The 22,542-nt window shown below is 37.6% G+C and overlaps 1 protein-coding gene across 4 annotated transcripts in view; it reads right to left on the bottom strand.

Annotated features, from left to right (window-relative positions):
- LOC150106874 (proton-coupled zinc antiporter SLC30A2-like) overlaps nucleotides 1–22,542 on the bottom strand; it is a 185,963-nt gene that overhangs the window by 80,571 nt on the left and 82,850 nt on the right. For all 4 annotated transcript variants that reach the window (XM_090393362.1, XM_090393364.1, XM_090393365.1 and 1 more), the window contains exon 3: nucleotides 12,535–12,694. In XM_090393362.1, coding sequence (XP_090249488.1) covers nucleotides 12,535–12,694 — 160 coding nt within the window. The remainder of the gene's footprint in view (nucleotides 1–12,534; nucleotides 12,695–22,542) is intronic.

The raw sequence follows: 22,542 nt of genomic DNA, 5'->3' as shown, positions 1-22,542 counted from the left end.
ACAATTTATATTTCCTAAATATAAAGTTTTTACAGTAATATTTAAGTTGATTTCTGTTTTCTGATTATTTTTGTCATTATAATCGGAAAGTTAAACCACTAATTTAAAAAAAAGTTTTATTATTATGTTACTACAAACTAGGAGGGCCGCAACTACTAAAAGGTTAAGAACCACTGAATTAGATGATGTGGAAGAGAGCCAAGATTTAGAATATGTTGAACCAGTACCAACAGATGCAGAAGTGGAGACAGTTATTAAAAAACTTAAGAACAATAAGGCCCCAGGAATGGATAAGATAGAAGCAGAATTAATTAAAAGTGCAGGTACAGAATACCTCAAGCAGCTGTGTCAACTTATCAACAAAAATCTGGATGAATGAAACAATTCCAGACGAATGGAATCTGAGCGTCATATGCCCCATCCATAAGAAAGGTGATGTGATGATATGTTCTAACTATAGAGGAATTAATTTACTATGTACAACTTATAAAATTTTCTCTAATACTATTTAAGAGACTATCCCTATTTAGAGAATGTTATTGGTGATTATCAGTGTGAATTCCATCAAGGAAGATCTACAAATGATCAGATTTTTAATATACGCCAATTACTTGAAAAATGTAATGAATCTGGAATTGAAACACACCACCTTTTCATAGATTTTAGAACCACATATGATAACATAGATAGATCTAACTTATTTATTGCAGTGGAGGAACTACAGATTCCACAAAAACTTATTTGCTTTAGTTGACGCTATAATGAGAAATATTCATTGTCAGATCAAAATTCAGAAAGTTTTCTGATCCAATATATATAAAAAAATGGTGTTCAACAAGGGGATGGCTTAGCTTGCTACTGTTTAACATAAAACTTGAAAAGGTTTTCAGAGATGCTGGCATTAATACAAGAGGAACTATTTTCTACAAGTCTGTACAAATTATGACATATGCAGAAGATATTGAATTATAGGAAGGATATGAAAAGAAATGAAAGAAACTCTCATCACTTTAGAAAAGGCAGCATAGAAGATGAATTTGCAGATTAATCAAGAAAAAACAAAATATATGAAAGTAACTAGAAAGATTTACGATAATCCTTCTCAAATCAAAACTGGTTCCTATAAATTTGAAATTGTACATAGTTTTATATACTTGGGATCAGAAGTTAATTGTAAAAATGATATCAGTATTGAGATTCAGACATTCTTTCTGCAAATAGATGCTTCTGTGGACTTAAAAACCACCTAAAGTCACATCTGATCTCAAGAAAAACAAATATAATGATGTACAAAGTACTTGTAGGACCAGTGTTACCCTATGCCTCTGAAAACTGGGTATTATCAATGGCAGATGAAAGATTGTCAAGTCTATTTGAAAGAAGAGTTCTCAGGTATACGTATATTTTTGGAGCAATACAAGAGAATGGTTTGTAGAGGAAAAGATATAACCATGAACTATACAGATTTAATGAGCCAGACATTATTACATAAAAATAAATAGATTAAGCTGGGCAAGACACATTATACACATGAATAGTAATAGAATAGTTAAGATGTTTAATGTCTAAGCCAGAAGGAAAAAGAAAAATTGGAAGACCTAGATGGAGTGATACAAGATATTAAGGTTTTAGGAGTCAAAAATTGGAGTAGTTTGGCATTGAATAAGGAAGGCTGGCAGAAGTTTCTGAAGAAGGCCAGGGCCCACATTGGGCTGTCGAGCCAATGATGATGAGGCCAACAAGACTAAATATGTAACTAACTGGTGCTATAATCCAGGGGGTATATGGAAGAATATAGATGATATGCATTTGCAAATTAGCATAATGAGTACAGGCCAAGTAATTATTATGGTGGAGAGATTTCAATAAAAGGGACATAGATTGGAAGGAGGAATGGTCACAGGCAGGGAAGGAAATGGGAATTTATACAGCTGCTTTTTTATGCATCTCAGTAAGGGTATTTGCTTTACATTAAGGGAAAAATACCAAGGAAAGTGATCAGTTCTTAATCCACCTTTACCACGAGTTGCTACTATGAGCTGCCTCAGACTTGCACTACAAGCAGGCACAAACTTGGCTTACTTGTCTGTTTACTCACTTGGGAAATAGGATTAAAAACCAAGTTTATATAAAATTACTTGGTTTTGAATACATAAAGCTAATTATGAGAGAAAGATGGCTAACAAGGCCAAAAGAAACCTTCAAGTTCTTCTTTTGCAAATGTGCCAAGTAAAAAGATAAATGACTACAGAAGAATGACTTTAAAAGGTGATGATGATGAATCAAATAGTTGAATTATTGAGTGAGAATTCTGCAGGGGTGTACAATCTAGGTGGTGGCATTGCAGGGCCAGATGTGACATTGACTAATAGGAAAATAAAGGCGTTCAAAATATTGCAGAACCTCAATATGAACACAGCCATGGGATTGGATTAGATGGCATATCAGCCCATGTATTAAAAGAATGTGCAAGGGAATTTACAGCTCCCCCCCCCCCAAACAAGCATTCAGCAGTGGGAAGGTGCCAATGGAGTGGAGAGGGCAAAATAGTCCCACTGCATAAAGGAGGCTTCAAGATAGAATTGCAAATAACAGGCCAGTCAGCATTTCAGGAGTGGTGCTTAAATTATTGGAGAAAAAAGAATTTCAAAACTCGGTAGATAGGAATATGATACTCTATAAAGGACAACATGGTTTTGTGAAGGGTAGATCTTGCCTTAGTAATTTTACTTTTTATAATCAAGTGACAATGGAGTTGGATAAGGGAAATGCCTACTCAGTGATATCAGAGTAAATGGGAATGGATATGAATCTGGTGATTTGGATTAGAGGACAGCTGAGGGACAGATATCAAAGTGCTTTATGCAGAGTTTAGTCCAGGAGAAAGCAAGTAGCCAGTAGTGTACCACAGGGCTCAGTACTTGGTCCTCTGTTGTTTGATCAGCAAATTAGTGCAATGAGTGCAGGGTTAGTGATTATTATGGCGATATCAATTGGAAGGAGGAAATATCATGTGGCAAAGAGGAAATAGAATTCTTACATCTTCTACGAGATAATTACTTGAAACAGCACATAACTGAAGGGATACATATTGGACTTGGTCATTGGTTCAGAGGATATATGCATAAGGTGTCCTTGTTACCTCCAATTGGTGAGAGCGATCATGTGGTATCGACTTGGGAGGTTGCAAAATTTGTGGATTTCTCTCTTAAGAAGGGGTATACACAGAACTACAGGTAAGGAATTATAACAAGCTTCAGAATGAGCTTGCAGCAGTCCCATGGCAGAACATATTGCAGGGGAAATGTTAGCAGTGCATGGGATAAAATCAGAGGGTTACTGAGGAAAGCAATATCAGATTGTGTTCCCATGGTCAGGAAGATAAACAAGGTAGGCATTAGATGGATGAGTGGTAGTGTCAAGCTTGATTAGAAAAAAAAGAAAATGTTATGGAGAATTTAAAAGAGAAAGGTGATCAGTACACACATGAGCAGTATAAGGCTCAAGCTTGGAAGGTTACCAGCATAGTAAGAAAAGCTAAATCAGATTATGAGAAGACCTTAGCCAACGAGATCAAGGGTAATCCCAAAGAGTTCTTCCGCTATGTGGAAAGTAAAAGGAAGAATGACTTCGGAAGGATAACTTTAGTCGGTGCTGATGGTATTGAGGTGACAAATTCGGATGCAATAGTAGAGTTACTGAGTGATCACTTTTAAAAAGTCTATCACCCAAGTGAGGATATCTCTGTACCTGTAGCAATAACTAATGTGTTGAAGTTAAGAAATCAAAAGGTACTTAGTATATTGCAAAATTTAAAAGCAAACACTGTTGTGGGTTTAGATGGAATATCATCTTGGGCATTGCACGAATGTGCAAAGGAATTGTCAACACCTCTTACTTGGTTATTTAACTTAAGTATGAACTCTGGTATGGTCTCTAGGGAGTGGAAGGAAGGCAAAGTAGTTCCTTTTCATAAAGGTGGCTCTAAAAAGGAGAGTTAATTACAGACCAATCACCATCACGGGTGTGGTAGTAAAAGTACTGGAAAAGTTGCTTAAAGACAGAATTCAAGAAAGGTGGATCAGGATATGATACTCAATAGGGGCCAACATGGTTTTGTTAAAGGTAGATCCTGCGTTAGCAATTTATTACCTTTTTATAATAGAATGACATCTGAGTTGGACAAAAGAAATGGCTACACAGTGGTACGTCTGGATTTTGCTAAGGCTTTTTTTAGGATACCCCATGGAATACTGTTGCACAAATTGGAGCAGATGGGGATGGATACTAAACTGGTGATATGAATAGGAGAATGGCTCAGGGAGAGATACCTGTATGGAGTAGCAGAGTCCAGGATGAGGCAGGTGACCAGTGATGTGCCTAGACTGTGTTTGGGCCATTGTTTAATTTGTACATAAATGATATAGGAAATGGCTTAAAGGGAGATATATAGTTGTTTGCTGATGATGCAAAGTTGGGTAGCATAATAAAAAATAAGCTGATGTTGAGAGTTTGCAGGATGATTTAAATAAGCTGGCAAAATGAGCAAAAGGTAATGGATGTCAGTTCAATGTGGAAAAGTGTAAAGTTGTGCATTTTGGGATTAAAAGATTACCAGCTATATACTACATTGAGGGAATAGTACTCCAAGAGACTGATGAGACTAGGACTTAGGGGTGTTGGTAGATAGGGAGATGAAGTTCAAGGGACATATTGCTATGGTGTCCAAAATTCCACATAGGATTACTTGGTTATCGAGGAACACACTAACATCGAGAGATAAAGAGGTTATTATTTCCCTTTATAAAGTATTGATACTTCCACATTTGGATTACTGTGCTCAGGTCTGGTCACCAGGATTCCTTGGAGATGAGGAGCCTGTGGAGAGGGTTCAGAGAAGAGTGACTAAGTTGGTGAGAGTGATGCAAAAAAAATGGTCCCTACATTGGTAGATTGAGAGCTTGTGGATTGCAGAGGTTGGTTGATAGGTGGAGAAGAAGGGATACGATAGAAACATTTAAGTTACTAAAAGGGTTTTTATAAGATTGATGCAGGGGAAATGTTTCAGCTGTGTGATAGTGATGGAAGAACAAGAGGTCATCCCTGGAAATTAAGGAAAAGTGTGGTTAACAAAGGCGCGAGAATGAGGTTTTTCACCTGGAGAGTGGTGAATGAGTGGAATGCATTGCCTGACTCAGTTGTGAGTTCTTCGTCTGTAAATAAATTCAAGAAGAGATATGATAGATATTGTTTTGATAGTTTGTGTCTCTCGTGATGAGTCTACCGATTCCATGGAGATACCCGTAATAATAATAAATGCTTTGATAAGAAATATTCAGTTGTTTGCTGACAATGCTAAACTTATAAAAGCAATAATAAATGAAGGTGATGCAGCGATCCTGCAAGAAGATTTAAACAGACTTGCAGTATGGGCAGCTTAGTGTAGCCAAGTGTGAAGTGGCACTTTAGGAAGAGATCCGAAGCTGGGTTCTATTATTGATGGAAATGAACTGCAGGAAACCGAGGCCAGGGACTTAGGTATGATTGTGGACAGGGAATTGAAGTTTAGAGGGGATATTGCAAAGGGTGACCAAACCAGCACATTAGATATTATGTTGTTCCTTTCTTTTAGGCTTAAACGGTGATCCAAATACGTTTTGGAAAATTATGGAGACAACTACCATGTTTGAGTAAAACTTTAGTTTAATATAAACTAAGATCCACTTTCGACGTTCGACCTTTATATAAAAGGTTATCTTCTGGAGCATATACACTACATACAGAAAACAAGCTACACTAATCTACATGGTTCGTTAAAGTTACTGACAAACTGTTATAACCATTATTGACCTGAACTCTGGCGAAAAAAAAAAAATAAATGAATAAAAATAAAATAAATAAGAAACGAAAAATATACATCAATGCTAGAGTCCTATTAGTAATATTATCTACTGGTTGTAAAATTACATTGGGAGCAACAACAATGTGTGTGTGTATCATCTATATCTATATATCTATATATATATATTAACACCATGATCATACATATATATTCCAACCAGTTTGTATGGAATGGTTTCCAGTACTGGCTGAAGGTTGCCTAGAGTCCTGACATATGCTGGATACTACGTGTTAGGTGGGCTGAATGTGTGCCATCCAGATTCTTGGAATTTTCATGCTGCCATTATTGTCAATATTTGGGTGGTTTATCAGAATTTTGCAGGCTTCCTTAAATTCTCTTTCAACCAGGTTTTAGTGTGGTGTAAAGAGCGGGTACTTTTCCAGTCGATTTGGTGCAAGGTGTTGAGAGCATGATCTGAGAGGCCTGCTTCACCAAAATGGTTATATTTAATGTGGCTTGTGTTATTTCTTACGTATAGAGATTGTACATACTGTTTCACCAATGTACGATAAGTTACAGGTGCAGTGAATGTAATAAACTCCAGGATGTGCTAATGGAAGCAGAGGATCCTTAGAGGAGTTGAATATGTTTTCAAGTTTAGTAGGTGGATTAAAGGTGGCATTGAGGTTATAATGGTGTAGGATTCTGTTGATTTTTTCCAATAATCCTTTAATGTATGGGATGGCTATGGTTTTACTGTAGTCTAGATTCCTTTTTGTTGATGTTTTATGAAGTATTTTATTGATAGTATTTTTGTTATAGCCATTATTTATGAATGTGTTGCTGATAATTTTTAGTTCCTGTTTCAGAGCTTGCTGGTTGGAGCAAATTGCTATAGCTGTTTTTAAGGGTGTTAATGACTCCATATTTTTGTGATGGGTGGTGGTATGAATTAGCGTGTATGTATTGGCCAGTGTGTGTCGGCTTGCGGTAGACCGTGAAGGATAGACTGCCTGAAGGAAGACGTGTGACCAGTGTATCTAGGAATGGGAGAGAGTTCTGATTTTCAATTTCAATGGTAAATTGTATGCGTTCATGTTGTTTGTTCAGGTGGCTAAGGAATGTGTTTAGCATTTGTTGCCCATGCAGCCAGATAATGAACACATCGTCAACGTATCTAAGCCACACAGTTTTTAGAGTGGTGAAATCAAGAGCACTTTGTCCAAAAGTTTCCATATAGAAGTTAGCGATTGGGGTAGGATAGTGGCGAGCCCATGGCTGTACCTTCTTTTTGTAGGTGAAATTTATTTTGCCACACGAAGTAACTGGACCATAGTAAGTGGGCAAAGAAGGCCGTAATGTCGGGCAGAAATTTGTTCCGTAGTAGAAGGATTGTGTCATTGATTGGTACATTTATGAAAAGGGCAGAAACATCGAAACTGACTAATAAGTCGTCTTTGTCGAGTGTTATGTTTTTAATTTTGTTTATAAAGTGTTGTGCGTTATGCAGGAGAGGGAATGACCTACCAACTCCTTGAGTGTTGATGCTAATTTCTTGGCTAAGTGGTAATTAGGACTATCTATTCCTTCTACAATAGATTGAAGCGGCACATTTTGTTTGTGTACTTTCGGGACATCATGTATTCTGGGAGAGCGGGATATAAGTTTTTTTAACCATGTCTGATGGCCATGAAGTGACAGACTTAAGTCCGTCACTTAAGGATAAAGAATAAAACAGAAAAAATACCTTAAGTCCATCACTTTGTGGCCATCAGATGCGGTTTAAAAACTTATACCCCACTACGCTCGCTCTCCCAGAATATATGGTGTCCCAAAATTTCTGCTGGACATTACGGCCCTCTTTGCCCACGTACTACAGTCCGCTTACTTCATGTGGCAAAATAAATTTTACCTATAAAAAGAAGGTACAGCTATGGGCTAGCCGCTATCTGCCCCAATTGCTAACCTCTATGTGGAAACTTTCGAACGAAGTGCTCTTGATTCTGCCACTCCAAAACCTACAGCGTGGCTTAGATACATTGACAGTGTGTGTTCGTTATCTGGCCACATGGGCGACAAATGCTAAACACATTCCTTAGCCACCTGAACAAACAACATGAACGCATACAATTTACCATTGAAATTGAAAATCAGAACTTGCTCCCATTCCTAGATACACTGGTCACACGTCTTCCTTCAGGCAGTCTATCCTTCACGGTCTACCGCAAACCGACACACACTGACCAATACATACACACTAATTCATACCACCACCCATCACAAAAATATGGAGTCATTAACACCCTTAAAAACAGCCATAGCAATTTGCTCCAACCAGCAAGCTCTGAAACAGGAACTAAAAATCATCAGCAACACATTCATAAATAATGGCTATAACAAAAATACTATCAATAAAATACTTCATAAAACATCAACAAAAAGGAATCTAGACTACAGTAAAACCATAGCCATTCCATACATTAAAGGGTTATCGGAAAAAATCAACAGAATCCTACACCATTATAACCTCAATGCCACCTTTAAAACCACCTACTAAACTTAAAAACATATTCAAGATCCTCTCCTTCCATTAGCACATCCTGCACCTTAACTTACCGTACATTGGTGAAACAGGATGTACAATCTCTATACGTAAGAAATAACACATAAGACACATTAAATATAACCATTTTGGTGAAGCAGGCCTCTCAGATCTTGCTCTCAAACCTTACACCAAATTGACTGGAAAAGTACCCGCTCTTTACACCATACTAAAACCTGGTATGAAAGAAAATTTAAGGAAGTCTGCGAAATTCTGATAAACCACCCAAATATCAACAATAATGGTGGCATGAAAATTCCAAGAATCTGGATGGTACACATTCAGCCCACCTAACATGTAGTAATCAGCACATGTCAGGACTCTAGGCAACCTTCGGCCAGTACTGGAAACCATTCCATACCAACTGGTTGGAATGTATATGTATGATCATGGTGTTATATATATATATACAGGGTGTTCGGGATAAATTTGACAGTTTCGTAAGGAAAAAGAAAATCTTCTTTGTATCTATTAAATTTAATGAATTGACAAAAAAACATTACAGGCAGAGTTAATTACAATACTATCAACAAGATTTACTCAAAATAACCACCATTAGCATCGATCACAGCTTCAATTCTGCTTCGGAACCTCGAACAAGCTGATGCTACAGTCTCCCTGGGAAGGGCCGCAAAAACTGTTTTAATTTTATCCATTAACTGGGCTTTTGTATTACTGGAAGTGCGATTGGTGTCTTTTTCAACTGCGCCGCATACAAAATAATCCATGGGGTTAAGGTCTGGGGAGTTTGGAGGCCAAACATTTGGACTGGTGAAGTCGTAGAAATTTTCAGACAACCATTTTTGACTTTTCCCAGAGGTGTGGCAAGGGGCCGAATCCTGCTGCCATACATACGGCCTACCATTGGCTACCCTTGTTATCCAGGGCTTGACTACAGTTAGCAACTCCACGAACAAAGCCCGAATTCCAATGCCAGGGTTCTTCAACACCTGTTCCTGCAGATTTGCGAGGAATTCTGCTGTACGAACGCAATCAGATCGTCTGCTAGGGATCTTTCTTCTTGCTACATCCTCGTAGTCACCATTGCAAGTCTCTAGTTCATGCCTGATTGTTTTTACTGTATTCAGGGAGCATTGGGCAGCAGTCGTAATATCCTTATTTTGATGGCGGGCACGAATCATCATGATACAAGTTATTCTCTTCCATGATTCAGGTGGGTTCCAGCTATCCATCCTTTCTGACATCTTGTATATGAATGAAGAAGGGTCCAAACTTTTAAATGAAGAGAAGTGTGTGTTAATACATGTAACTTACGGAAAAATATAATTAATTATAAATATGTCAAATTTATCCCGAACACCCTGTATATATATATATATATATATATATATATATATTGAATTGTTGCTCCCAATGTAATTTTACAAACAGTAGATAATATTACTAATAGGGGACTCTAGCATTGATGTATATTTTTCATTTCTTTATTTTTTTATTTTATTTATTTCTTTATTTTTTCTCCAGAGGTCAGGCCAATAATTGTTGTAACAGTTGGTCAGTAACTTTAACAAACCATGTAGATTGTAGTGTAGCTTGTTTTCTGTATATTATGCATATGCTCCAGAAAATGACCTTAATATAAAGGTCGAAACGTCAAAAGTGGATCTTAGTTTATATTAAACTAAAGTTTTACTCAAACACTATAGTTGACTCAATAATTTTCCAAAATATATTATGTGGTTGTTGAAGAACACATTAACAAGCAGGGATAGAAGTTATTGTTATCTTATATAAGATTTTAATAATGCCACATCTGGACTACTGCACACAGATCTGGTCCCCCAGATTCCATGGGGATGAAGTTGTGGAGAGGATCCAGAAACAAGTGACAAAGATTGTGGCAAGTCTGTGGAATGCTCCCTATGAGAAAAGACAGTTTGTAGGCTTCAAAAATTAGCTGGTAGGCAAAAAAGAGGAGATATGATAGAAGCATTTAAATTATTGAAAGGGTTTTATAGGATTGACATTGAAGACTTTTTTCTGTATATGGCAAGAAGGGAGATAACATGAAGTCACAAGTGGACATTGTGTAAAAGTGTGGTTAGAGAGGATGCAAGGATTAGGTTTTTTGCTTAGAGGGTGTTGAATAGGTGGAATTAGGTTGCCAGAGGTGGTTGTGAGTGCTTTAAGGAATGATGGCTAGTGTGTGAATAAATGGATCTCCCATGACGTGTCTTCTGACTATGGAGATACCTGAATAATAATACAATTAAATCTGAAAGATTGCGATATTATAGTGAATGGCACATAACCTTCAATTTTGGGAGGAGAAATTAACAGATACTTTGATTTTAACATTTGTTTTGGTAATATAATTTACTTGTTTTTCAGTTATAAGATTTATATCAAATAACTGTATTGTAATTCAGAAAGTCTACATATTGGGTTTCATGCTTGCTATTTAATTGATATTCACAATAACTTTATCTAATTCTTTGAGGGAAGAATCTATTAGTTACAATACACTATTTTAATTTATTGCTCTATAAGAGTGTAAATGACAGGCAAATTGATGCAGATACATCACAAGATGCAGCAGAAGGGTACAGTCTCGTTATTATAAGTGAAGTGGTTATTGAAGATATATATGAAAAACTGAATTAACATTGATAGTAATATTTCTCATAATGGGGATAAGAACAATCCATTAGATCTGTTATTGTCTTGTCATTTAAATCTTAATGAAGATGCTCATGACCATGACAGACTGGTTAAAAATTCTATGAATCAAAGTGAGTTAGTCAGTCTGATACAGAGGTGTCAGAATTTCTCCTCTTGGGAAAACCCTGTTTTTTTTTTTTTTTAATTTTTTTTTTAAATCCTGTAAGACAGGCAAACTAGCCAAAGGACATGCAATTTATAGATGATATACTGGCATCATAGCAATAGTTGCTTCAGCCATAAATCCAAAAACAAAATCTATGAATAAAATAATTATAAGATTACATAAGTAACATCTAAGTTTCCTAGGTGATGGGAAATGGGTAAACATTTTGACCAGTCAGTCTTATATGCATAAATAAATAACGATATTTATAAATAGAATTACCAGAAAAAGGTAATTATGACAAACTTAGAAAATGACTGCAGTTTGGAATTTGCAGCCAAAGCAGCTAAGATAAAGAGTTTATGTCTGTTAGTTGTGTGTTGTTCTGGCCAGTTGGCCTGCTTTACAAGGTGAAAGATCAGACTTTTTCAAAAAGTTGGGAAAACAAATCACATGAAAGTTAAATTAAATAGAAGACGTAAAAAATAACTAAAAATACAAAAAGTAAATTAATAAAAACAGAAAAAAAATCCTTAGCTCATTCATGGTGCTAATGGATTATAGGTGTAGTTTATAACCTTTTCTGGATGGGTGTCAAAAAAAGTAGTGTCATTAAGGAAATGCATTAAAAAAAAAATGCCGTGGAAAGAATATATGTAGAAATGTGAAGAAAATAAAAAAGTGTCATTCAAAGCTATATTCCAACAAAAAAAATATGAATTGATCCTAATAATACTAGATTAATTATAATCATATGCAACAAAGTGCAGCTAGAAGAGTAACCAGTATGATAAAAAAAAATCAAAAATCAGCCAGACATAAATATTCAAGAGTTCAATTAAATGACAGGTAAAAGGCAAAATTATTATGGAATGGTAAATAATTAATATGAAGGCAAGTAATAACAAGAAGAAATAGCTGAATTATCAAGTGATCATTTTGCAAAGGTAGAGATAATACAGTTAATGTACAAGAATAAAAAAGGTAGATGAACCAAAGTTGCTCAAGATATTAAATCTCAACATGAATACAGCATTTAAATTAAATAGGACGTTTGCATATACATTACAAGAATGCAAGAATTAGAAGTGTGTCTACATGACTAGGTTATTTAAGTCTAAAATGTGATTCTTGAGTGAAAGAGGACAAGACAGTCCATTCTCGTTCCTTCAAATACTGCTTAAAGAAGTGAGGAGGGAATAAAAGTAATAAAATTAAAGTAATAGAATTAAATTAATAGAAGAAAGTAATAATGAGAATGATAAAATTACTTTTTATTACTGTACAAGTAAACCAACTTACCAGCCTGCGTATCCTTTCTCTATCATTAGGAATGTTACCATTATCACCAACAATTCCATTCTGACAGCAATCATCAGGATGTTTACCATGACAACAGTAAATAATTGTATTTTCTTTGGACACTATAGATTCATATGTATCAAAATTATCTGAGAGTGTTCTGAAAATAAAAGTTACATGCAAAGCTATATTCCAACAAAAAAATATGAATTGATCCTAATACTAGATTAATTATAATCCTAATATCAAAAATGCATTTTTATAATGAAAGAGAAATAATTATCAGGAAGAAAATTTAACAAAGAGCACTTCTACAAAAACAAAAAATAAAACTAAAATTAAAAAAAATGGCCTGTATAGCTTAGCGGAAGGCATTTGCATCCTTAAGTTCGAGTCTATTTGCCAACTGGAGGAACTTTTTCTAAGCCTTTCTTACATTGGCTCTCAAGTTAGTTGATCTCTGGCACAAGCAAGTGGGTTTTTTCCTCCTAGAAACTCTGACTTTTTGTCCCATAAACTCAAGAACAGTGGGATAGCTATCTCAGATTGGCTACAAGTGAATATTAAAACTTCCCACTCAGTCTCCAAAAGCTAAAAATAAGGTTAAAAGGCCTCACCTATTCTCTTTAAGGAAATAAAAGGCCTTAGCTGATAGCTCTAATAAAAAAAAAATAAAAAATAAACAATAAAAAAATAGTAAAAAGGCATATACAGTGGCCCTAAAACAGACCCCTGAGGAACACCATCTAGAAGGCTTTCCTCTTCCAGGATATTGTGCCCCAATCTATCAGCTAGCCACTGATCCAATGCAACTAGTCTAACATCCAACTGCATCCACTCTAGTCTGACTATCAATTTATCATGCGGTAATCTATCAAAAGCCTTTGCAAAATCTAAGTATCCATCTGCTTTGTTCAATGAAGCTGTCACCTTATTGTAATAAGTAAGTAGATTACTAAAACATGACCTCCCTTTAGCAAATCCATGCTGTCCATCAAAGATACCATTGTTGTCACCCCAATTCTGGATCCTGGTTCTCACCAGCCTCTCCAAAACTTTAACCACAACAAATGACATATAGATAGGCCTATAATCTGATGCTCAAGTTCTGTCCCATCCTGCATGAAGTGGCAGAAGCTTGCCTTCCTTCCACTCCTTTGGAACTTGACACAGTTCAAGACTCATATTTAAAAAAAATACATCAAAGCAAATGTCAACTCCCTTGCACATTTCTTCAACATGTGTGTCAGTAGTATAAATTGGAGAGAGGAAGATGCATGTAACAATAGGGGAATGGAATTTCTAGAATTCTTGAGGGACAAATGTCTTAGGCAACATGTAACAGAGGGAACAAGAGGTTCAAAAATTTTGGATTTGGTTATAGCATCAGAAGAGTTGATAATAACTGAGTTGACGTCTCTCCCACCAGTTGGAGAGAGTGACCATATGGTTTTGACTTGGAAAATGAATAGACATGCAGGAGTATCAAAGAGACGGGAACTTATGTGGAATTATAAGGCAGGTGATTATAATAGTCTTAGACGTCAACTTCGGGAAGTTTCATGGAGGGAGGAATTGGAAGGCCGGGATATCACCAGTGCGTGGGAAATTGTGAAAGAATATTTGTTATCAGCAATGGTAAGTTGTATACCACGAGTGAAGAAGAGGGCGCAATTTGGAGTAAAGTGGATGACAAACAATATTAAACAGGAATTGCATGCGAAAAAGAGGCTATGGAAGAGATATAAGGAGATAGGTGAAGAGATGCATGAGGAATATAAGACACAGGCCAGAAGAGTGACTCGTGTGGTAAGGAAAGCGAAACTGGAATATGAGAGGAGATTGGCCCTAAGATCCAAAGAAAATCCTAGGGAATTTTTTAGCTATGTGGCCAGTAGGAGGAGAAATGACTGTGGAAGAATGATATTGTGGGATAAAAATGGGAATAGAGTGACTGATGCAGAGGACATAGTGGAATTGTTCAATGAACACTTTATTGGAGTATTTCATCCTAGAAGAGTCAGTTTTAATGCTAGAGGGATAGGACTGGTACGAGGTCTGGAGGTACAGGAGGAGAGTGTGTTTCAGATACTGAGTACTCTGGATGTCAGTAAAGCTGTGGGACTGGATGGTATTTCGCCACGAGTTTTGAGAGAATGTTCTAGGGAATTGACAATACCTTTAACGTGGCTTTTCAATGAAAGTCTGGCTTTGGCAAAGGTGCCCAGGTAATGGAAGGAAGGTAAGATAGTGCCATTGCATAAGGGTGGTAACAGACTGGAAGTGTCTAATTATAGGCCAGTCTGTGTGTCATCAGTAGTTGTTAAGATCTTGGAGAAAGTAGTGAGGGACCGTGTACAGCATTGGGCAGATGAGGGTAATGTTATCTGTGAGAATCAACATGGATTTGTGAAAGGACGCTCTTGTTTTAGCAATATGCTAGCCTTTTATAATAAAGTTACAAGAGCATTAGATGAGGGAAAGGCATATACTGCAATTTTCTTAGACTTGGCGAAGGCATTTGACAGGGTGCCACATGATAAGCTGATATTTAAGTTGCAGCACATGGGTCTGGATGTCAGATTGGTCAAGTGGATTCAGGATTGGCTGTCTGATAGGTATCAGAGAGTTGTGTATGGTGGAGCAGTTTCCAGGAGGCAGAGGGTTACAAGTGGGGTCCCACAGGGCTCAGTACTAGGACCTATATTGTTTAACCTTTATATCAATGACATAGCCAGTGGATTGCAGGGGGATATTCAGTTGTTTGCGGATGATGCGAAGCTTGGAAGGATTATTAGTAATAGTGCAGATGTGGTAGCCCTGCAAGAGGATTTAAATAAGCTAGATAGATGGGCAAATGAATGGGGGTGTCAGTTTAATGCAGCAAAATGTAAGGTCTTGAGGTTTGGGAAACATCGATGGGATGCTGCATACTCTATGGGAGGAATTATACTGGAGGAAGTAGGGGAGACAAGAGATCTGGGGTTGGTGATTGATAGAAACCTGAAGTTTAGGGGACATATTGCAAAGGTGGTGAAGGTAACACAGAGGATTGCTGCTATTATGAGAAGGACACTGACCTGCAGAGATAAGAGGGTTATCATTCCGTTGTATAAGTCTCTGATCAGACCACACTTGGACTATTGTTCTCAGATTTGGTCCCCAGGATTTGAAGGGGATAAATTAACCGTGGAAAGGATACAAAGACGGATGACAAAGATGGTTTCAGGACTGTACAAGGATAGTTATGAGGATCGGCTGAGAGAATGTGGACTGCAGAGTTTGGTGGATAGAAGAAGGAGAGGTGATATGATTGAGACTTTTAAACTGTTGAGAGGTGGTTACAGGGTTGACACTGGGGAGTTCTTTCGCTTGGTTGATCAGCGGGAAGGAGTGATGACAAGAGGCCATCCCTGGAAGTTACGAAAGGAAACTGTGAGCAAGAGGGTAAGGAGTGGTTTCTTTGTGTGGAGGGTGGTTGAGCCGTGGAATGCATTGCCTGATGGAGTGGTGGGAGCGAGAACGGTCAGTGGGTTTAAGGAGTGGTATGATAAACTTTGTGTTTCTCAGGGGGGGACTTCCCCCTGAGAAACACAAAGTGATCTGGAGTGGTGGGAGCGAGAACGGTCAGTGGGTTTAAGGAGTGGTATGATAAACTTTGTGTTTCTCAGGGGGGGACTTCCCCTCGATGAGTCTTGACAGACTTTATGTCTTAGAAAGGACCTCCCTCGATGAGTCTTTTGACTCCTTGGAGGCCTGAATAATAATAATAATAATAATAATATTATTAACCCAAAACCTTATTAACATCAAGTTTTCTCAATTCCCCATATACCTCTTGCTCACTTACAGTCAGCCTCTCATCATCTGATCTCAAAATCTCCATGTCACATTCACAAGAATGAAAGACCTTTATGAACTGCTCATTAAATATCTCAACTATATTTCTGCAGCAGTTGTTCTTATACCATTTTCTTCAATCAATGGATTGGAGGAAAGGATGATTTGACACTTCATTTTTAATAACATCCTCTAATGAAGTGATCAAATCCAAGTCCCTCAATCCTCGTGTACCCTCTATTACATACTGCTTGAGGTAGTTGTCCCTCAAATTCTAGAAACTAAATTTTCTTTACTTCCAGTTGCTATCTCAGTCTATATTTCCATAATCAAAATTGCCCATAATGATCACCCTTTTCTAATTTGCTCAGCTAATTTGATTATACATTTCATTGTCACTACCATCCACATTACCACATAAGAGAATATGGCTTAATTGCGAGAAATAAGCCTGACATCAAAAAGGCAATAGGATTTGATGACATATCCCACGTGTCTTAAGAGAATGTTCCAGGGAGTTGATAGCAGCACTGGCAGACCTGTTTAATAAGCGTATTAAAACAGCATAGGTCCTAGGAGAGTGGAAGGAAAGTAAAATTGTTCCACAGCATGAAGGTAGTGATGAGGCTATGGCTACAAATTACAGGTTGATCTGTATATCTGGAGTTGTGGTTAAGGTATACTGGAGATATCAATGAGAACTAGGATACAGAAATGAGTAGATAATAATATTCTCTATAATAAATGTATTGGCCAAGGGAGATGCATATGCAGTGGTATACCTATTTTACAGAAGCTTGACAGACTGCCACATGACAAAACGTTACTAGTGAGTTGGATCAGTGAATGACCATCAGATAGATATCAAAGTTGTATATGGAAGTACAGTATCACAAAATAGTCACAAATGGTATGCTGCAGGAGGTCTGTATTGGGACCATTGTTGTTCAATTTGTATATTAAGGGATAGGTTTAACTGGTGATATGTATGTTCACAGATGATGTAAAATTGCAGAGGACAATGCAGAGTGCAGAATTTGTTAGCAGAGAGCTTTGAATAGATTGATATTTGCATAAAATGATAGACTGAATAGATTATATGAATGGGCAGGTAAGTGGAACTATCAGTCCAATGTTGCAAAGCATAATGTTTTAAAATTTAGTAAGCAATGTTGAGGATGTAAATATACTTGGTGGGAAAACTTTGAAGGAGATTAGAGGAGATGAGAGATCTGGGAATAGTGGTGGTGGATGGACAAGGACCTGAAATTCAGGGGCCACATTGCACAAGTTATGAAGTTGCCACATAGGATAATGACAATGATGCAGAGGACCTTGATGTGCAAAAATGAAGAGATTATGATTTCATTGTATAAGGCTTTGATCAGGTCCCTCATGGATTACTGTGCATATTTGGTCAGCTAGTTTTCATGGTGGACAGGTTAGAAATGGTCCAGAAATATTCACAAAGGTGATAAGCGGTCTTTGTAATGAAGTATGAAGACAAATTGAAAGAAAATGATTTGCAAACCTTTGTGAATAGGAGGAGAGGGAGATATGAATGAGACATAAGTTGGTCAGGGATTGTTACCAGATTAACATGGAAGTTTTCATAGAATAACAGAGGAGATCCAAAAATAACCAGAATTTTTTTAAATTTTATTAAAGTTTATAATACCATGTTCTAGTCTCCTTCGGAATGGTACTCTCCATGAGAGTCGATGCACTTGTCCCAACGTTTTTGCCACTGCTGGAAACAGTTTCTGGAACTGTTCAACTGGAATACTGTATGGCCTCCAGTGACTTTTCTTTCACTTCATCCACATCAACAAATCGCTGACCTTCCATGGTTTTCTTTATCCGTGGGAATAAAAAAAAAGTCACATGGAGAGAGATCGGGCGAGTAGGGAGGGAGGGGAACAACCACCATGTTTTTCACCAAGAACTGTTGGACAGACAAGGCCATGCGGGGGGGAGGGGTATTGTCGTGGTGCTGCAACCAATCTCTGCTACTCCGCATTTCTAGCCATTTTCGTCGCACACTCTCACATAGTCTTCTCAAAATGTTGGGATAAAAATGATGGTTTACTGTCTGTCCAGGAGGAATAAAATTCTTTGTGTATACAATTCCATTCACATCAAAAAAAAAAAAAAATTGACATCGTCTTTATAGTTGATCGGACTTTATGTGTCTTCTTGGGTCTCGGTGAATTTCCAACATTTCCATTGGCTTAATGCTTGTTTTGTTTCTGGATCATAACCGTAGCACCAAGACTCATCCCTGGTCAACTTTTGAAAGAAAATTCTGGTCATTAAAAACTTGCTCCCTCAAATTGCGGTAAACATTCACATTATTTCTTTTTTTTTTTTTTTATCCTATGTGAGCAAACGAGACACAAATGTAGCAGATGCATTTCATTTGTAAATCTTCTGTTAAAATTTGCTGGCATGAACTCCATAACAAATTTGCCTTTTCAGAAACTTGCTCAATGGTCTTTTGATAGCCTTCATTGATTGCCTGGAAAACCTTTGAAGTTTTCATTTCTGCTTGTCGAAGGTCAGCCAGATCATCTTTGAATTCAACTGACATGTCCTTATTTTTGAAATGGGAAACCATTCATAGACCTGCATTTTACCTAAAGCAGCCTTAAAGACTTAAAGTATAACAATAGTTTCAGCTGCAGTTTTACCCAAAAGAAAACAAAATTTCATGCTCACACTGTTCCTTGTGGTCAGTCATCACAAAATCGCCAAACTTGCTTGTAAGCACTAACAAAAAATCAGCCAGAACAATGAACCAGTTCACACAGGATGACACCACTTTCCCGACAGGCATGGAAAACTGCACGATGACTAATAGCATCATCCGTAACTAAAAAATGGGCATGCACCAAGTTCAGATACCAGTTATTTTTGGGTAGCCCCTTGTATATTTATCCTTCTAGTAATAAGACATATGTTATTCATATTACTTCAGGAAACTATGTTAATTGATGTAATATTTCCAATTTTTCAGCAATGTCGAATTGAGATATTCAGGGAACAATAAACGAATTAATAAGTGCAAGCAGGCACCACATAAGACAAGTGTGAATGAAGCATAAAAAAGTCATGTCTAAATAGTGTTCTTTAAGAATGGGTGTTTCAGGCTGGGCAGAAGTTCTAAGGACAATGGCTTCCCAGATGTGAGGCAGTTTCATAACAAAAAATTTGAGGTTTGGGTAATTTCTTTAAGACTATGATTCTAGGAGAAATCTTGTATTTAAATTTTCTCCTTTTTCCATCATATCTTGTGGTGGATGATAAAGCATAATTTGCAAGCCCTAAGTGGCTGTAGTGGTGAAAATGGGTAGAGTGATTCAAGTTTGGTGATTCAGACATTGGCTGTCCTGCTTGTTTGACCTTACAACATGGTCAAACTACATAGTACCTGGCTGATATATAGTGGGTTGTTTAGAGACTGTGGTGGCTGGTCTTTTGGGGGAGCAGATAAGTGATGCCATTTTTCAATATTGTCTGTAAGTGGTTACAAGGTTTATCTTATTAGGATTTTTGCTAGCTTTTCAGCTGTGCCTTGGATGAGATGTTACCAGATTTGGTGTAGATGTTACCACTGCTTTAAAAGGGGGGGGGGTGAGAAGGTTTGTTTTTATTTATTTATTTTATTTTATTTTTTTTTTTTTTTGGATTTGGCAAGCACTATAGCTATGTATTCAAGTTCAGTGGTTAGGGCATTATCAAGGATAAATCAATTTTGCCTTGTACAACAGGGCAAAATTGTATGGCAACTCCATTATTAAAGGTGTGCTAGAGGATAAAATGCACAAAGTATGTATTCCAGGCAGTAAAATGAGTAGAATGATTGAGGCATTGAATATGAGGCAGGAGAGAGAGCAAAAGAGTTAATTGTATTAATTGGTACAAACGATTTGAGAGAGAACAAAGAGCAATTCAAAATAAATGTCAGGAGACTGCTTGGAAAGATAAAAGAGAATAGTGTGACAGGAAGAGCAGTCAGTGTGTTGCCTAGGTATGATTGTGGTGACATGAGACGGAGAGCAAGGATTATGAATGATATTCTGGCTGAAATGTGTGAGGAGATGGGAGTACAGTTTGTTAATATGTGGAATGAGTTTGACGAAGTGAGCTGTATGGGAGCGATGGACTGCATTTGAGTGGTTATGGTGCAAGTCGCTTGGAGAGACTGCTGCTGGAAAGTAGAGAAGTGAATAGAGAGAATGAATCAGATCGAGAGGGGGAGTGATGTGGAAGAGCAGGAGAGTAAAGCAGGAGAGATTGAAGAAGTGGAAATGAATGGGGAAAGTGAGTGGTATGAGTATAGAAAATGAGAGAATGGGAGTGCAAGAGGAGCAGGGAAACGGGGAGGCTCAGGGTGGACAGGGATACACAGCGTGAGAAAGGTGGATGCTCCAAGAGGAGGTGAGAGCATGTGTAGGCAGGAAAGTAATGGGATGACCAGGGATCAAGAGGAAACAGATGGAATTGCAAAGGGTTCTAAAATGAAGAAGCAGAAAGGGAAATGGTCCCAGTCCAGCATGGAGAGATCACATCGAGTGAGTGGTATCAGTGGAACTAGCTGTAGATCCAGAAATGAGTTGTGTTTGTATACCAATGCTAGAAGTATAAGAAACAAGGCAGATGAAATTATTGCACTAATTGCATCTGTGCACCCAGAGATTTTCAGAATAAGTGAGACATGGTTAGATGAGGACGACATCCTGACAGGAATAGAGATGGAAAGGTATGATGTGTTTCGTGAGGATAGAAGGGGTAAAAAGGGAGGGGGAGTGCTATTGATGATAGAGAAAGAGTTATGTCCATACAAGGTAGAGATGCAAGAGGGAAATGGGGCCAGTGGTTTTGAGGCAGTATGGTGTGAGATAGAGGTGAATAGAATCAAATACTTGGTGGGATGTTGTTATAGACCTGGTAATGTGGATGGTGGTGATAGTGAAATGTATAGTCAAATAAGCCAAGCAAATAAGAAAAGGGTGATCATTATGGGTGATTTTAATTATGGCAATATAGACTGGAATGAAGAGATAGCAACTGGAAGTAAAGAAAATGAGTTTCTTGAGTTTTTGAGGGATAACTACCTCAGACAGTATGTAACAGAGGGCACAAGAGGATTAAGGGTCTTGGATTTGGTCATCTCATCGGAGGATGTAATTATCAATGAGGTATCAAATCATCCACCAATTGGTGAAAGTGACCATGAGGTGATTACTTGGGTGGTTGCCAGCAGTGCAAGGACCCCTGTGAAAAAAGGGTACATGTGGAACTACAAGGGGGGGGGGGTGATTATGAAGAGCTCAGGAGACAGCTTGCAGGTGTAGAATGGAATGAGGAGTTAGCTGGGAAAGATATCAATGCAGCTTGGGGGATTTTCAAAAACTATTTAGTAGATGCAATGTCCAAATGTATACCATGGGTGAGAAGGTTAAATAAGGTAGATGTGAGATGGATGAATAAAGAGATTAAGTATGCAATAAAGAGAAAAAGGGCATTGTGGAGGCAGCATATGGAAGTAACCAATTTCATGAGGTATACAAAGACCAGGCAAGGAGGGTGACTTGGTTGGCGAGAGTAGCTAAAGAGAGCTATGAGCAGCAGTTAACTAATGAAGACAAAAAGAATCCTAGGGAATTCTTTCGATATGTAGCCAGCAAAAGAAAGAATGATTATGAAAGGATGACAATGATTGGAGGAAATGGTATAAAGACAACTGTTGCAGAATGTGTGGTGGAGATACTTAATGAGCAGTTCATAAAGATCTTTCAATCTTGTGAATGTGACTTCATGGAGAGATTAAGAGCAGTTGATGATGGGGAGGAGAGACTGACTGTAAGTGGGCAAGGTGTTTGGGGAGCTGAGTAAACTAGATGTGAATAAGGCTATGGGACTTGATAATATATCACCGCGTATTCTGAAGGAATGTGCCAGAGAGTTGACACCTGACTTGACATATTTTTTTAATACGAGTCTTGCACTTGGTCAAGTTCCTAAAGAGTGGAAGGAGGGCAAGATTGTGCCACTTCATAAAGGAGGTGATCGAACTCAAGCATCAAACTATAGGCCTATCTGTGTGTCAGGTGTTGTGGTTAAGTTGTTGGAGAAGCTTGTGAGAACTAGGATCCAGAGTTGGGT

The sequence above is a fragment of the Typopeltis vanoorti genome, chromosome 5, assembly GCF_054136105.1.
Source record: "Typopeltis vanoorti isolate ZY-2024b chromosome 5, IOZ_Tvanoo_1.0, whole genome shotgun sequence".
In the NCBI taxonomy this organism is placed as follows: Eukaryota; Metazoa; Arthropoda; class Arachnida; order Uropygi; family Thelyphonidae; genus Typopeltis; species Typopeltis vanoorti.
This window is presented reverse-complemented; position numbering and strand designations above follow the sequence as displayed.